This window comes from Eurosta solidaginis, chromosome 3 (assembly GCF_040869045.1).
Source record: "Eurosta solidaginis isolate ZX-2024a chromosome 3, ASM4086904v1, whole genome shotgun sequence".
Taxonomy (NCBI): Eukaryota; Metazoa; Arthropoda; class Insecta; order Diptera; family Tephritidae; genus Eurosta; species Eurosta solidaginis.
The window spans coordinates 267,380,159-267,398,055 of NC_090321.1; the positions used below are offsets into that span (position 1 = coordinate 267,380,159).

Genomic DNA, 17,897 nt, shown 5'->3' on the forward strand with positions numbered 1-17,897 from the left:
CTTTATGGAAAGGCTTTGGGCTTTCTATTATATGTTAAAAACATAAAAAAAGCTAAGCTAAATAAAAGCGGAATCAAGTGGCAAAGGAACACTTGCTAGGTTATTCACACAAACTCGCAATTAATAAGATACAGTTCCTCAGTGATACCATGCGCCTCACCTCCACATGGGAAAGCAAGAAATGAAAAGTGGAAATGTACGATAAGACGTCAAATTTCATGCAGTGTTATATTTGAGACGACTCCTATATATTTGGAAAAGCAAAGACCGAAAACGATTCGTTTTATTCAACAAATTTAATAACGTTCTTCCCCCTTTCTAAATTTCAGGGCATGTTCAAAGATAAGAGTAAATATCCAACCCTGACTCGTATGTCCTATTGCCAGTGCCGCCTCAAATTGGTTTTTGCAAGCATATTTCGTCAATTCAATTGGAAGCATGTAGCATTGATTATCGACCGTTCGGATCTTTTCTCATTGACTGTGGGTAAAAATCTGGAGTATGGACTACGACAAGAGGGTTTGCTGAGTTTCGTACGTGAACTGAATGGCAATGAGCAGGAACCGTATGAAAACTACTTAAAGGATGCAAGTATGTATGCGAGAGGTGAGTAGTAAGACACTACTTTGTATATTGGGCATTTTAGCTATGTGTAAGGTTTTATCGTTCACTAACATTTGCTGTCGCAATCAAAAATTTAACAGTTAAGCCTTTAAAAAATAACTTATTTTAATTTTTCTTGAGCCGAAGGATAGACCTCCTTAGGTTATTCCTCTCAGCTTGCTCCTAGCCCAGCTCAGGGTGTTATACTTTCTAGTCAACAAAACAAGATCCGTCGAATAATTGAAATATCCTCTGCATACGTAGGCATTATATACACGTCTATGAGAGCCTCAAGCGTACCCCAGCGGGTTAGGGGGTCAGAATGTTCCCGCGGTAGGTATGCCTGTCGTAAGAGGCGACTAAAATACCAGATTCAAGGGGCTGTGTAGCGCAACCCTTCAGGTTGCCAGCGCAATATATAGCTCCTCCAAACACCAATTGTCAACCTCACCTATCCGCGGCGAATCCTGTTTCACTAACAGACGTGGCTCTGGCGACCCCAAGCTCCTCATGGAACTTGGGGGTGGGGAGGGAGGGGATGGCCTGAAGGTTTAATGTAGCCACATAAATGGATCCCGAGATGGTCGGGCTGGCACCTTAATGGTGCTGTGGTACCGGAGCGTACCGGATCTGTATCCGGCAAAGGACCATTATATTGATAACACTCCCCAAAGCCTTCGGGGAGCAACCTTATCGCTACAACAACAACAACAACAACAGCCTCAAGCGTTTTGAGCAGAGGATATATAGGTACATGAGTATCACACCCTTGATAGGTAGACGACGAATTCCATTTTAGGTACCCTTGAAAGATTATCTGCAGCCACACTACTACTCCACTACTACCTGCCATTTGTAGCACAACAGAAAATCAACCATTTGGACTTGGCGATTTAAGCTTGCCTAAGCTTTCTACTGCCTATTAAATTTTGATATCGATTACCAGCACTGTAACTATAATTTACTTATCAATTCCTGCACTATTTCACTTTTGCGTAGGACTTTCCTCAATCTAAGCACACGATGCCTGTACTGAAGTTTTTCATTACAAACGTTTGAGTCTTTCATTTCACTCATAAATATTGCTCTTGCTTTTGAAGGTTCGGAACACTACATTTAATCATCTTAGGGTTCCGATATGGTTGCAAGCTGTCAAAGCCGCTGATTTAACGAATCGAATCGGTTTACAAAAAGGCTCCCTTTGTACAGGTATATTTTGGTAGGCATCTGCACAAAGCCACAGTCGAAGCTGGTTTCACTATAGTTTTCATACTCTCTGTGTCACAGCGTGATACCGCTTTGGGTTCTTCGGAAAAACCCGCAGCCTTAACATTACATCCTTTTGACTTATAAATTCTTTCGTCCGTTCGAAAATTCGACATGTTAAACACTATTTCTGACCCTCTTTCTGAATTGCAGTTTTCGAGGTAGTTGCTTCCTCGCAATTGGGACTACTCTGTCCTCAAGTTTCAGGCCTAAAAGTCCTGCCATGCGCCTAGCTTGCGACCCTAAACTTTGTTTTTTCTGCCTCATTAAAGCAGGCTTATCATCTCCATCCAATCGCAGACGCCTTTATTCGATAGATTTCCACTGGATCTTGCCAGAGAGCTGCTTCCCTACTGTCTCTTTCTCCCACTTCGTTGAATTTTTGAAGTGAATCATCTTGGTTGTGTCACCACCCTTCAGCACACAGCTTCGGAAGAAAATTCGACCGTAAGATCAGGTCACCATTACTTCCCAATGTGTTACGGCAGGAGATGTGGAGTTCGGCTATGCCCAAGTGTCAATTATGCAGCAAAAGGAATTTAGGAATTACGACAACAAGATGTGGCTTTGGTCGGGTGTGTGTTTTAACGAACTCTGTTTGTCAACAGATCGACTATCGCAGAGTGCGGAATACCTCTTGTGAACAAAAAAGTTGGGATGCCATTCGGTACTAATAGTTTGCAGCTGTTAAAATATTCAATATTATACTAATAGCATTCTCCAAACCATACTGTCTTACTGAGAAAAAAGTGGACTTCGTACCTTTCACCTGGGGCGATCCATAAATTACGATACGCGTATAGGGGGGAACGGGGTCAAGGTTAGGATCACGCTCTATAGGGGTGGGGTCTAAACAAGCTTCCCGCTACGTCACGCTACAACCCTGCGTGAAAAAAACAAACTCCACGTGATTTAATTGATGGATCGTCCTACTTGGATTTTGGAAAGAAAAGGAAGAAAAGATCTAGTCAACATTTCTAGCAAAAAATTGTTTCGAAAACAAGTATGTATGTATTTTTTTACATTCCAGTGGTAATCTTATCATTGCGTGGCATTCTTGTACGTAAGTTTATGCTGGCGGCTTATACGCTAGGAATGACAAATGGCAATTGGGTATTCCTAGATGTGGAAATTTTTCAGGTAATCCTTTGATATGTTCTTAAACTATGAGTTTTGCATTTTAAAAAGATTTACTGCTTTCACTTTTACAGAGCTCTTATTGGGGTGACCACGACTGGGAAATGGGTGATGCGCTGGATGGTCATGCACGCAAGGCTTACGAGGCATTACTTCGAGTTTCTTTGCTACAACCTACCAATCCGCAATATCAAGGCTTTGCGGATAAAGTGCGTGCAATGGCAAAAACATACAATTACACTTTTAGCGAAGGTGAAGAAGTAAGTTTTTGTTGTTCCGGAATGTGCCTCAGAGGCTACAACAATTTTACATTTCTTTTTACTTTTAAAATTTGCAGGTGAACTTTTTTATTGGCGCTTTCTTTGACGGTGTCTACTTGCTTGGCATGGCTTTCAATGAAACTCTTAGCGAAGGTGGTGATATTCGTGATGGTATGGCTATAACCCGTCGTATGTGGAATCGTAATTTTCATGGCATAACTGGTCATGTACGTATTGATGATAATGGTGATCGTGATGCTGATTATTCTATATCCGATTTGGATCCAATAAATGGAAAATTTGAGGTGGTAGCACATTATTATGGATTGCATCGGTAGGTTGCATTGACTGAGCGCATAGATCGAAGTTAATAAGTATCTCTTTTCTAGAGAATATTCTGCTGTCGATGGCAAAAAGATTCATTGGCCTGGTGGGCGTGAAGGACCACCACCTGATGTACCTCGTTGTGGATTTTTGGACAATGCACCGGAGTGTCATGGCAATGGTTAGTATGTATAAGTAACTAAAACACGCGACACTTATTATATTGAGCCGTGTGCTCTTTATTACGATTCTTTATAGAACGAATTAATTCTAACAATATAACTTAACTCTACCCTAACCTAACTGATTGCGCTTAGCCGCTGATGTTAGCCGATGTTGTTGTTGTTGCCACTGTAGCTTTGGTGCTTGGGAATTCTTATTGTTGCGCGTTGAAGTAAACGGAAATGACTTTCGGGTTTAATTAATATTGTAAGGAATTTAGGAAAATTCCGCTTATTCCAAACCTTCTGCTAACGTTCGAATCGCTAAATTGTTGAATAAATAACTCCAATATTTAATAATGCAAAATGGTCTTTATTAGACTGCTTTGAGAGTACTTCACAATAACACTTATACTTCACAACCAGTAGCGTGCTTAAATCAAAACTGATTAGTCAGACCTAAGCTTGCGCTGCTTTTATACTCTCGGTTTCCTCGTTCACCCATTTCTCCTACGGTCTAGTAATTTCGTGAACTTCATGCTTGGTTACCAGCCATATACATGTATATTTGTAGTTTGTAGCCATATGCGTGTGTATATGTGAGTACTACTTCGGCTGATGATGTTGTTGCTGTTGTTGTTGTAGCAATGCTCGCCCCACCTAATAGCCGCGACCGATCACAAATTGTCATCAATATCCTCTAACGGGAGTCCAAGGAAACTTGCCGTTTCAACGGGGGGGACCATAAGGAAAGGGGTGTTAGAGGCGTTTGTTCCACATTACAATTAAAGAGATGGTTGGTGTCATGTGGGGACACATTGCAAGCAGGGCATACATTTTGTATGTCGGGGTTGATTCTGGATAGGTAAGAGTTTAACCTGTTACAGTATCCAGAACGAAGTTGAGCAAGAGTGACACGCGTTTCCCTGGGGAGTATGCGTTCCTCTTCTGCGAGTTCTGGATATTTTTCTTCAAGTACTGGATTCACCGGGCAATTCCCGACATAAAGGTCCGACGCCTGTCTATGAAGTTCACCAAGGACCTGCTTGTGTTTTTCCGCTTCATACGGCTGGGTTCTCAGGTGCCGTATTTCCTCAAAATGCTTACGGAGATGACTCCTTAGGCCCCTAGGCGGTGCTCGTTCGTCAATCAGATGTCTGTTGGGATGCCCAGGTTTCTGGGTATTCAACAGAAACTGTTTGGTCAGCATCTCATTTCTCTCCCTGATGGGGAGTATTCTCGCCTCATTATGCAGATGGTGTTCTGGGGACATAAGAAGACAGCCTGTGGCGATTCTGAGAGCAGTATTTTGGCAGGCCTGTAGTTTCTTCCAGTGGGTGGTTTTTAGGCTGGGCGACCATATGGGTGACGCGTAGCACGTAATCGGCTGGCTAATTGCTTTGTATGTGGTCTGGAGCGTTTCTTTATCTTTTCCCCAGGTACTGCCAGCAAGGGATTTGAGGATTTTATTACGGCTCTGAATTCTTGGAACAATTGCGGTTGCGTGCGCACCAAAATGTAGATCCTGATCAAACGTCACACCCAAGATTTTGGGGTGTAGGACAGTCGGTAGCGTAGTGCCATCGACGTGGATGTTCAATATGGTCGACATTTGGGGCGTCCATGTTGTAAATAAGGTCGCGGAAGATTTAGTCGGTGACAATGCCAGGTTTCGCGAGGCGAAAAAACTGGAGAGATCAGGGAGATAGTCGTTTATTTTATTGCATAGCTCATCGATCTTTGGGCCTGGGCTTGTAGCCATTATTGTGCAGTCATCGGCGTAGGAAACGATTGTGACTCCTTCCGGTGGTGAAGGTAGCTTAGATATGTAGAAATTAAACAAAAGCGGGGATAGGACACCACCCTGTGGCACCCCTTGTTTAATTCTCCTTTGTTTTGATGTTTCGTTTCTGAATTGCACCGATGCCTGCCGACCACCCAGATAATTTGCGGTCCACCTTTTCAGACATGGGGGAAGGGTAGACCCTTCCAGGTCTTGCAGAAACGAGCCATGGTTGACCGTATCAAAAGCTTTTGATAGGTCTAACGCTACGAGTACTGTTCTATGGTGGGGATATTGATTCAAACCGCAATTTATCTGGGTGCTAATGACATTTAGCGCGGAGGTAGTGCTATGGAGTTTTCTGAAGCCATGCTGATGAGGGGCTAGCTGCAAATGTGCTTGGAAATAAGGGAGCAAAATGGCTTCAAGCGTCTTTGCCACTGGCGATAGGAGAGATATCGGACGATATGACTCACCTACGTTAGCTGGTTTCCCAGGCTTTAGTAGCGGGACCACCTTGGCCATTTTCCATTTCTCGGGTATGACAAAGGTGGAAAGAGACAGGATGAAGACATGCGCCAAATATTTGAAACCCTCTTTCCCTAGGTTTTTAAGCATCGGCATGGCTATGCCGTCTGGGCCCACTGCTTTGGATGGTTTAGCGCGACCAATGGCGTCCTCAACCTCTCTAGCGGTGATGGTAATTGGTGACGCGCTGAGTTTGTGTTTATGTGCGTGTCTATTGGCTCTCCGTCTATCTTGGTCGGCCGTAGGATGCATTATATATTGTCGGCAGAAAGCGCTCGCGCATTTTTTCGCATCCGACAGCACCTTATCGCCAAAGGCGATGGAAACTTTGTCTTTGTGCTTAGTCGGATTCGATAGGGACTTTACGGTGGACCAAAGTTTACCTACACCGGTAGAGAGGTTACAACCTCTTAGGTGCTCTTCCCATTTCGCCCGCTTGTGTTCGTCCACAAGCAATCTGATGCGTTGGTTTATATCCCTTATTTGGGGGTCGCCTGGATCAAGCTGTCTTATAAGGTCGCGTTCCCTCGCTAAGCTCGCAGCCTCCGCCGGGAAGTGGGCCGGATTTCGGGAATTCTCCCGGCGGGAATGAAATGTGCCGAGGCGGATTCAATGACCTTACGGAAGGCACGCTCCCCTTGGCGGGCATCAGTCGGGATAGGGAGGGCAGCAAAGCTGTTGTCTGTTGCAGATTTGTATTCTTCCCACTTTCCTTTTTTGAAGTTTATGAAAGTGCGTTTTTCGGTGATGATGAAGTCGGCGGTACGCTCGAACGAAATAAGTATGGGCAGGTGGTCGGATGCCAATGTTACCATCGGCTGCCAGTTGACGCAGTTTACGAGTTCTGCGCTCACGATTGAGATATCTGGCGAGCTATGACAGCTTCCTACCATACGTGTGGGGGCGTCTCCGTTTATTGTGCAGAACGTCGTTTCGTCTATTTGATCCGCCAACATCTCACCCCTACCGTCCGCCCGCAAGTTTGAATGCCATAGGTCGTGATGGGCATTGAAACCGCCTAAGATAATGCGATTGTTGCCAGTGAGTAAGGCCTCGATATTAGGGTGGTATCCACTGGGACAACAGGTGACAGGAGGGATGTAGATGTTGATGATTTCTAGATTTGCATCGCCTGACCGGACAGATAGGCCTTGACGTTCTAAGACATTGTCACTGCGGTCGATGCCAGGATTAAATATATGATATTGCACAGAGTGGTGTATAATAAACGCGAGGCCGCCTCCATTTCCGCTCTCGCGGTCTTTCCTGTGGACATTATAACCAGAGCAGGTCTGCAATGCAGATCTTGCTGTGAGTTTAGTCTCTTGAATCGCAGCAATGCGGATGTTGTGCCGCTTCATGAAATCGACTATCTCCGTAATCTTCCCAGTTAGTCCATTACAGTTGAACTGCAGAATTCTGAAGTGCATGAGGGGTGACGCCGCCACTCTAGGGGTAAGTGAGGGGTGACTACGCCTAGGTTGTGGAAGGCCAGGACGCAATTGCTGTTGTGGCCTTGGGACTGGGCGCCCTTGGGCAAGCATTGGGGTACCCGGATGATTTGGGTTTGCGACCTGGCAACATGGCGCGATGAAACCCGTCGAGGGGTTGCCGTCGCGGAGACCAGAACATCTAGGAAAGTGGCACCACCCAAGGCAGGAGCTGCATTGAGCGGATGTCGCAAACCTGTATATTCTGTGCTGGCAGACGGTGCAAACGGAGGCAGGGACTAAGAGTCTGTTTCCCTGACCTGCACGATTGCTGCCAGAAAAAAGGGGGGAGAAGAAGACGGGGGCAGTGGCTGATGCTCAGCATTGCTACCAGCTCTACTACGAAGGTAGTAGTTATGAGTGGTATCAGCTGTTTGAGTTGTTGGCGCCGTGGGGCGCGAGCAGCAGCGGGTACTTGTTGTGGCTTGCTGAGCAGCGAAGCTGCTGGAAGGTAGTGGGGATACGCTTAGGCGTAGACTACGGGACGCCCTTGGCCGTGAGCAGCAAGGAGCCACAAAAGATTTATAAAAGTTACGTGGACGTCGGGTTTTGGGATCAAGCCCAGAACAACCTGTCCGATGCAACCATCCCTTGCACGAGACACACTGAACAGAGTATGGCCGTCCTAAAAAGATTCTTTTCTGGCAAATGCAGCAAAACCATTTCTCAGGACCGGGGTCAGGAGACGGACCCGGATTGGGTTCGATACCTTCCCGGAGTAAGAGAATATGTAGCAGTCCTGCTGCAAGGAGCTGCTGGGAGGATGACAATTTGTGGGAGGGACGAAACAAATTAAATGGGGTCACACTGAAATGGGGTCGGCTGATGATGTCATGCGTTTGTATCTCTCCGCTGCCTTTTATATATGTGTGCTTACATATATACGATAGGTTGCTTAGTATCGGCTTAGTGATGCAGGTATCGCTTAGTGGTGCTAATATTCGTCACAATATTGTTGTTTTTAAAGTTAAAGCTTATGCAAGCTATGTGGAGTGTTTGGTTACACGCCTAATGGTAGACATATCGTCCGTAGTATGGGAGTGAGAATAATGTTGTAAAGCAGGAAGTATCAGATCACGCGTCCAATGGTAGACGTATAATCAGCAAGTTTTGCGTGAGAAGAAAAGCGTTGCTAACTTATATGACCTAGAAAATTTTGCGTCGGAACTTGAATTTTAAATTTTTACAAAACCTTTTATCGGTGACTTGCTGGGTTTTATTGAATTGATTATATCGATTGGTCGGTAATAAGTTTGTAGTAGTATGGATATTCTCAATACAAAATTGTATTTTTTAATTTTTTGCAGCCTTCAAAATAGCGGATAATTGGTATCACTATTTTGCAGATTTTATGTTTGCTTCTATATTATGTAGAATGCGTGTGCCAGATCGATATTGTTCATTCCATATCATAAATTTACTCTCTAGTCACTCTCGCACCAGGAAGCCGATTTATGTCTTTGGAATCTCAATATCAATACCTCAACCGATACATTTTCAGCAGAGAGGAAATAGCAGTAGACGTAGAGGTAGAAGTAGAGGTAATGATATAAATACAGGTAGATGTAGAAGTAGAGCTTAAGATAAATATAGGGGTGAGAGATCTTGCTACTATCTCGCGCAGATTTTGAGTGGGCACGGCGGTTTCAAGGAATATTTATATAAGCGTAGGACAGAGGACAATGCTTTATATCCCTACTGTTCTACCGAACTAGAAAACCGAGAACATGCAATGCTTCACTGCTCTCGTTTTTAAAGCGAAGGACTCAATATACACAAAGTTTTTGGGGAGAAACCTTCCATGAGAAATTTTATTTCCCTAACGTGCAGTCACATAGACTATTGAACTACTGTTAGCAAAATGGTGTTTGTAGTTATGACACGAATGGTGCACGATGAAAAGGAGCACAGAGAAATGCGCATGCGAAGCATTGGTGATTAAATGGCCTTTCCCCTCGGTGACGTACTAACGTCAGTCCGATGTGGTTTGGCTACGTGAACAGAATTGACCTGGTTTAATTGGGCCACGCCCTGCCACAACGTTCGGTTAAAAAGATGCCGACGAAAATGGATAGATATATAAAGAGCGATAGAACCAGAAAAAAGGAAGAGAAGAGGAGTAGAATGAAGAAAAAAAGAGGATTAACTGGATAGAAAGAGGAGAAAGGCCTACAGAGACAAAATTAACAACTTCTGCCAGATGATCTAGTATAATTTATAGTTTCGGATCCTTTTAATTATTAGTCTTTGTCAAATGACGCTCTTGGTTTGTAAAAAGTTATAATCCTCAAGACAGAGAGTTTAAAAAATTACTTCTGACAAGGTTTGCGAGGTCAGAGAGTATGATTGAAAATTTACCTATCTGTAACTAACCACTTCTCAGCCTGTCCTGCTTCAAAGCAGCTTTCTACTTGAGATGCAATATGTTTGTGTGCTATGAAATAAATATTACACATTTTTTTCTTTGTTTCCAGAGTTAATTATCATGTATGGAACATTCGCATTTGCCATTTTTATTGGTTTTTCCTTTATGGTTATTTATTTGATGTGCAAGTAAGTATACGTTAAAATAATTTTGGTTAGTAATTTTTGATCTCACTCTCGTCCTTTTCACCCAATCATTAACTATTTAAGACAAATGAAACTTAATAATGAACTGAATAATATGTCTTGGCGTGTGCGACCCGATGAGGTCTTACTTGAAGTGGGCAGACTATATGGCAGCAAAGTTGGACTTCAAAAACTTAATGTAGAGGTGAGTATTGAAAATAGCAAAGTTTTTTTTATATGATTCAAATTTTAAAACGTTACCAATATTATAATGACAAATAATCATACCTTCTCTCAATATCTATTTTTTCTCTGCAGAATTTTTCACTGCAACAATACGACATCCACTCGGGACGCGCCTCTATCGCTAGCTGTGCTTCATTACCTCTCACACAGGTATTCACCACGATTGGTATTTTAAAAGGTGAACGTGTTGCTATAAAGAAGATACACCGCAAGAAGGTGGATATTACACCAACCCTCTTGTGGGAGATTAAACAGGCTCGAGATGTTAGTCACGAAAATACGGTGCGCTTTGTGGGTGCCTGCATAGATTTGCCACGCCCAACCGTGTTAATACTTACCGAATATTGTCCGAAGGGTAGTTTAAAAGATGTTCTAGAGAACGAGGCAATACAATTGGATTGGAATTTTCGTATGTCACTCATACATGATATTGTTAAGGGCATGGCTTATCTGCATAACAGTGATGTGCAAGTACATGGAAAGTTGCGTTCCTGCAATTGCTTGATTGATGGTCGTTTTGTATTGAAAATCTCCGATTTTGGTTTACGTTCACTGACTACTCCTTCGGAATTTGTCAAAGATCAGAATTATTTCAATAGTAAGTTAAAGAAAACAAAAATATCGATTGTTGGCCATGTATACGCGGGACCGTTGAATAGTTCCTTACTTTGTTGAGTTGTTGTTTAGATAGTTTGAGAGCGAAATGCGAACTTTAGTTTTAGGTGTTAGCCCTAATACCTTTATAAGTGCTGGAAGTGTATCTGGATTAAACCATTTGATTGAAGGTGTGGGAGCTTTGTTTGATCTCTTTTCAAAAGTAGTCGGTGTTTGAGTGCAATATTTTGATCTTCAAATGTCCTAATTAATTTTAAGACTACCTGAATGTCAAATCTCGGCGCCCACTAAAAGCTCCTACGCTGTTACTTAAGCGCTAATTTATGAAGAATGTTGATAATGCCTCTAAACCCAATATTATTTAAAATATTCCGAAGTCGAATTCATATTTAAAGTCCAGATTGAAAATATATTGAAGATCCTTGATATACCTTAAAGCAATTTTAACTTATATTAAAAAAATTAATTAAATATTGTGCGGTCTCGGTGCATCCATAGTATCAATCGCATATCTGTATGTATGACTTATTTGAAATATCAACCCCTCTTTGTTTTCCAGAGTTCCTGTGGATTGCACCTGAACTCCTTCCGCTGACAGTTTTACCTGGCAATCCAGCTACACAAAAAGGCGATGTCTACTCATTTGCAATTATATTGGAGGAAATCGTTGTACGTGGTGGACCCTATGAAATGGCACGTCAATATATGGATATACAGACCATCCTGAATCGTGTAGAAGCTCATGAAATACCACCATTTCGTCCATTTGTTGGTCAGCGTGATTGTCCGCCTGATGTGCTTGATTTAATGGAAAAATGCTGGGCTGATAATCCAGAGGATAGACCAGCTTTTGCTACAATAAGATCATCGGTGCGATTGATTATGAAGTAAGTTTGAACTCTTCTACAAGGTGACTTGGATTACAAATTAGTTCAAGCGAGGTATATTTTTTATTTTGTAGAACAGCGTATAGCATTGAAAGGTTTTGTAAACCCTTCTTAAGTTATTAACTTGCAATGTCTTTTTGTAATACATCATAAGTAAAGAAAACACTCCGGACACGTAACGGCGGCACAATTCGTTGTCAGCGGAGGAAAGAGAGACCCCACTCGGGTGGAAGAATAATGTGTTTGCTTCTTCTTAATCGAAGAAGTAGCTATGATTAAAATATTTTAATGAATTCTGGAGAGTTCCTTATAATTATGCACCTTATGCTAACATTTGAATTGCTGAACTGTCGAATAATTATCTCCAATATTCAGTATTGCAAACTGGTCTTTATTTAGACTACTTTGGGAGTAGTACTTCACAATTCTACTTCACAACTAATAGCATGTTTAAATAGAACTGATTATTTATTCCTCAGCTTGCTCTGCTTATATACTCTCTGTTGCCTCGTTCGCATATTTATGCTATATGCGTGCGTATGTGTGAGTAGCAACTTCTACACTTAGCTGGTGACTAAATCTGTGTATGTGAGACATCTCTTCACTTCGAGCTGCTGGTTATGTGTGTGGAATATTCTTCGTTGCCTTGTACATAGGTGTTTTTGTTGTTGTGATTATTTACTAACAGCATAGTGATGTCAACATTTGCCACAATATTGTGTACGATGGTTTGAAGGATGGCTAGGAGACGTACTGCTTACAGCATCATGGCTTCTCGCAACATGCAAATCGTTCAACAGATCAAGGCCACAGTTAAGCAGAGGGTGCGAAATATGATTGGCTAATTTCAGCATTCTGGATTTTCTCAATCTACAGGCTTCTTTTGTGTCCTGACTATAAACAGAAGCACCAAGTGAAAAATTATCTTTAGTTGTTTCTGCTGCTGCTTATGTGGCTGCTATTTCTTCCTATTCTGAAACTATTGAAAACAATTTAACTGTTGTTGAAGCCTGTCAGGGTGTATTGACGATCTGGTATCCTGGAAAGCACATTGAGCCAATTAGCTTTTTTGAGTTGCTTTCATTCGGTGGAAGTTATGTGAATGAGCTTTCAATGTCGTGGCAGCTTATCATATTGTACTGGTTGAAGTAAAAAGGTTTCTACTTAATACAACGAGTTCCTGCAGAGCTTTTCGAGCCAATCTTCTTTTTGATTTGCTTCCATTCGGTGGAAGTTATGTGACTGAATATAACGAAAGAGAGGCTTATTAGCTTGTAATCTTTGGCATCTGAGTGATTTGGTTACCTGTCTTTAAAACCTGGTCCGTAAAATTCTCCAGGTTTCTGGTACATATCCATTTCTAAGTATCTCAAAAGAATGTCGATTAGACGTAACACATTCCATCTCTCATCTTGCTCCGCCGATTTAGTAGATTCGAAGAAATTGATAGTCATTAAAAATATTATTATTGACTACGCTGTTTTCTTAGTCGATGAAACTAAATAACGACCTCTAATGATTTCTGGCTTCAGGCTGTCCAAGAGCCATATGGCTCATTTGTGCTATTTGGAGCTAATTTTGATCGAGATAATATTTTGCTAAGCCTTGCTATCTCATTTGTTGTCTCCAGGTTTTCAGTTTACTCCTCTCTTGCTTTCTATTCTGCGGTTTTCTTATCGCTTTTATATTTGTGAAAGCTGCATCTGTAGGCATCCAAACTCTCCTCAATCCAGCATTATGTAGATTTGTTGAAGAGTTTGCTCATCGTTACTTTAAGCAGTTTTGGCTTTGGTCCGGAGCCTAGGTAGTGGCCAATAAAGTTCGAACGAAATCAACATTCTCCTCTTGAGCTGATTTATCAATATTGTCATTCCCCCGACTGACTTTTACTATAAATGGTTTCCATCAAAAACATTTTTATTCCATTTCCATACGAACTCCAGGGGCTTTTGTGAAAATCTAATGGATGATCTCTTACGTCGCATGGAACAGTATGCCAACAATTTAGAAAGTTTAGTCGAAGAAAAAACAGAACAGTTGAGCATGGAAAAACGTCGCACCGAAGAGTTGTTATATCAGGTTCTACCACGACCTGTAGCAACACAATTGCTTGCTGGTGAAATGGTGCAACCGGAACAATTTGAATGTGTTACCATATATTTCAGTGATATTGTGGGCTTTACGGCGTTATGCGCAGAAAGTGGTCCCATGGAAGTTGTAGCCTTTCTCAATGATCTCTACAGCACATTTGATCGGATTATAGGCTTCTATGATGTTTATAAGGTAAGCTTTGAGACAGGTTCTGACTATAAGTTGGTATGTGCATCTCTTTTTCTAGGTGGAAACAATTGGTGATGCTTATATGGTAGTTTCTGGTTTACCCGAACGCAATGACGATCATGCACGAGAAATTGGTTTAATGTCTCTTGCCATATTGGATGCTGTTAAATCATTTACTATACGCCATAAACCTGATTATCAATTAAAAATAAGAATTGGTATACATGCGGGTCCCGTTTGTGCGGGTGTTGTGGGTCAAAAGATGCCACACTATTGCTTGTTTGGTGATACCGTAAATACAGCTTCACGAATGGAGTCAGCTGGACTACGTAAGTATGGTAACACGCTGTTCAGTCATTAATCGAAGAATGTATACACTAGAGCGTTTCAAAAAAAGTTTTTTTTTCTTGAAACACCGTTCAAATATTTTTTATAAACAAAAACTGGCCTCTTGAAATATGAGCCCTAATATTAACATTAAGAATGTCCCGATCGCCCTTTTCAATTTTTCATGCGTTGTGTATGAGGGAGTTTGATTTTATAAATAATTGAGGACTCTACAAACAGACTCGAATACAAGCTCCACGAAGACTTCTGATTCAAAAGCTACTTAACGGTAATACAGAGGTTTATTAAAATAGCAATAGAAAGCACAATTGCACATTTTGATGTGGTGAATAGAGCATAGGATACCATTATACCAAAAGCAAAGGTACTGGTCCTATGTGTGGTGAAGTCGGATAATGCGCTGCTCCTTCTGCAGCATCAGAACTTGAATCGACAAAGGATTGGTGGGTACTTCACATATGTGGGCCTACGGAGAAGGGAGGGCAATACATCCGCCATATAAGCAGGCAGGCGGAGGATATGTTGGAAACTGAGTAGGGGAAGATGCCCCAAGCATGTGTGGTATTTGTCTGCCCCCCAGAAATATAAGTCTTAAAGATAAAAAAAGAGTGATGCTGCAGGGCCATAGGAAGAAAAGCTCCAGGAACAACAATCATAGCACTTTGGAAGTAGGAGAGGTAAATCAAGGCTTCAAAGGAGGTGGAAGGGGACAAACTGCTCAACGATGAACTCCTCGGGGATTTAAAGCGCTGTAAAGCACAACCCTTTCAAAGGATTACCCTTTCAAGGAAGGAGGGGTTTGATGACGTAGAAGGTTTAACGTGGTCGTAGCAAATAATTCCTGCGATTATCGGGGTAATACCTGAAGGGGGCTTTTTTCCGGGGCTTACCGGATCTGAATCCAGAAAAGGGACAACTAACATCGTTAGAGCTCCCCAAACCCTTCGGTGAATCCCTTTATCGCTTCACATGGTTTTCTTAGATGGCTATACATAGGATAAGGGTGAGCACCTGGTTGGTTTTCATAGTAGTTTTCGAACAACCAACATACGTTGGGGCAACATCGAGTACTATGCTTCATATCACAGTGAGTTCCGAGCATGATATAACGAGGCATAACTGAAGCGTTTTTGAAATTCATTTTCAAACTACGTATATATCAACTTCCCTTTCTTTCTTAAGTGCTGAATTGGGTATTGAAGGGCAAGACCTTTAGATATTTTTAGATCCAAACCTTGGGCAACCTACGGAAGTTGGAGGACGCCAACAACTTTGTAAAAAAGATGTTAGTACATAGGCACAAATTCTTAGAGGAGATCCTGAGGTGAAGAAAAGTCACCTGAGTGAATTATATATCTGAAGACTATTCGGAAGTAAGAGGAGTATATTTTTTGGTTATAAAAGTAGTGGACCACGACGAGTCCTGGGAAGAATATAGGACCCTGTGCAGACACCGAATGCTTTAGTGAAGTAGCAAGCTTATGGAAAGTTATATTTATTCAACAACATTTTGGAAGAGCTCCTTTCCCAGAACACCATATAAGTACTGCAGAGTGGAGGATCGCCCTATCCCGGCTGCCGTTTCAAAAACGCACTAACAGAAAATTTTTGAAAACCGCCCAATTTCAAACCTAGTTTCAAAAACCTCTTGACACATAATTTCGTTAAACACCGCTCTATCTACAAAGATTGTTTCAAAAGCCCTATATCTGAATTTAAATTCAATATATTTTGACTTAGGTAGACGTTTATTCAAAAAATTCTCAGTTCGGGCGTTTTTCAAACAAATTCTGAGAGCCTTTTTAAAAAAAAATTCTTAAAGAGGGTGTTTTTAAAAAATATTCTCGGCAGTCAATTTGAATTTACATTTATTTGGATGTTTTTAAAAATAAATTTGGAAATAGGAATCGGTGGCAACTTCAAACAAATTTAATATATCATTTCATCATTATCATAAAAAAATACCTAACAATTGTGTCATTTGCTCTTCACAGCTTTAAAAATACACGTCTCCTCAGCTGCTAAAGCAATATTCGAAAAGTTTGGTACTTTCCAAATGGAATTGCGTGGGGATGTGGAGTTGAAGGGTAAAGGCACAGTTACCACGTATTGGCTTTTGGGTTGTACCGAACCCGATCCTCGGCCACCAACACCACAAAAAAACACGAACGGCGATGTACCATTTCCAATACTCTTTCCAACAATTGGCAAATAGCTCACAGCTGCAGAAGGTTTGGAGTATGAGTATAAGGCTTCCGATATATTATAAACTAAGCTCAATTGTTACCTGTTTTATTGTGGTAATATATACAAACATACAAATATAGATATACATTGATATATTTAAGTAAGTTATTACTATTTTAATATATGTATAACAAATAATTGTTGCATTTTACATTATAAGACTTAACAAATTTATCGTCGATGCTTTTGCAAAACCATGTAGCGACAAATTGCAAAACCGCCCAAACCCCGCCATGTGGCAAACTTGAAATTCCTTAGCTCTGAGCTCAGTACATCGAGTTCTATCAAAACAAGTAAGGAAGGCTAAGTTCGGGTGTAACCGAACATTACATACTCAGCTGAGAGCTTTGGAGACAAAATAAGGGAAAATCACCGAGCGGAAGGACAGTCGGTCCACTGTGTATAAAAACTGGGCGTGGTTTCAACCGATTTCTCCCATTTCCACAGAAAACAGTTGTCGTCATAGAATCTATGCCCCTACCAAATTTCACAAGGATTGGTAAATTTTTGTTCGGCTTATGGCATTAAAAGTATTCTAGACAAATTAAATGAAAAAGGGCGGAGTCACGCTCATTTTGAAATTTTCTTTTATTTTTGTATTTTGTTGCACCACATCATTACTGGAGTTGAATGTTGACATAATTTACTTATTATATATTGTAAAGATATTCAATTTTTTGTTAAAATTTGACTTAAAACTTTTTTTTTAAGTGGGCGTGTTCTTCAACCGATTTTGCAAATTTTTATTTAGCACACATATAGTAATAAGAGTAACGTTCTTGCCAAATTTAATCATGATATATTCAACGACTGCCAAATTACAGCTTGCAAAACTTTTAAATTACATTCTTTTAAAAGTGGGCGGTGCCATGCCCATTGTCAAAAATTTTACTAGTTTTCTATTCTGCGTCATAAGGTCAACCCACCTACCAAGTTTCATCACTTTTTCCGTCTTTGGTAATGAATTATCGCACTTTTTCGGTTTTTTGAAATATTGGATATCGAAAAAGTGGGCGTGGTTATAGTCCGATTTCGTTCATTTTAAATAGCAATCTGAGATGAGTGCCCAGGAACTTACGTACCGAATTTCATTAAGATACCTCAAAATTTACTCAAGTTTTCGTGTTTACGGACAAACGGACGGACGGACATGGCTAAATGAATATCTTTTT

The 17,897-nt window shown here is 41.2% G+C and overlaps 1 protein-coding gene across 1 annotated transcript in view; it reads left to right on the forward strand.

Moving 5' to 3' along the window:
- Positions 1–16,693, forward strand: part of LOC137246146 (atrial natriuretic peptide receptor 1) — a 31,565-nt gene extending 14,872 nt beyond the window's left edge. The window contains exons 5-16 of the mRNA XM_067777233.1: positions 330–606; positions 2,900–3,009; positions 3,081–3,266; positions 3,344–3,600; positions 3,656–3,771; positions 10,027–10,105; positions 10,187–10,307; positions 10,421–10,946; positions 11,523–11,850; positions 13,794–14,133; positions 14,189–14,459; positions 16,473–16,693. Coding sequence (XP_067633334.1) covers positions 330–606; positions 2,900–3,009; positions 3,081–3,266; positions 3,344–3,600; positions 3,656–3,771; positions 10,027–10,105; positions 10,187–10,307; positions 10,421–10,946; positions 11,523–11,850; positions 13,794–14,133; positions 14,189–14,459; positions 16,473–16,693 — 2,832 coding nt within the window. The remainder of the gene's footprint in view (positions 1–329; positions 607–2,899; positions 3,010–3,080; positions 3,267–3,343; positions 3,601–3,655; positions 3,772–10,026; positions 10,106–10,186; positions 10,308–10,420; positions 10,947–11,522; positions 11,851–13,793; positions 14,134–14,188; positions 14,460–16,472) is intronic.
- The last annotated feature ends 1,204 nt before the right edge of the window (positions 16,694–17,897 follow it).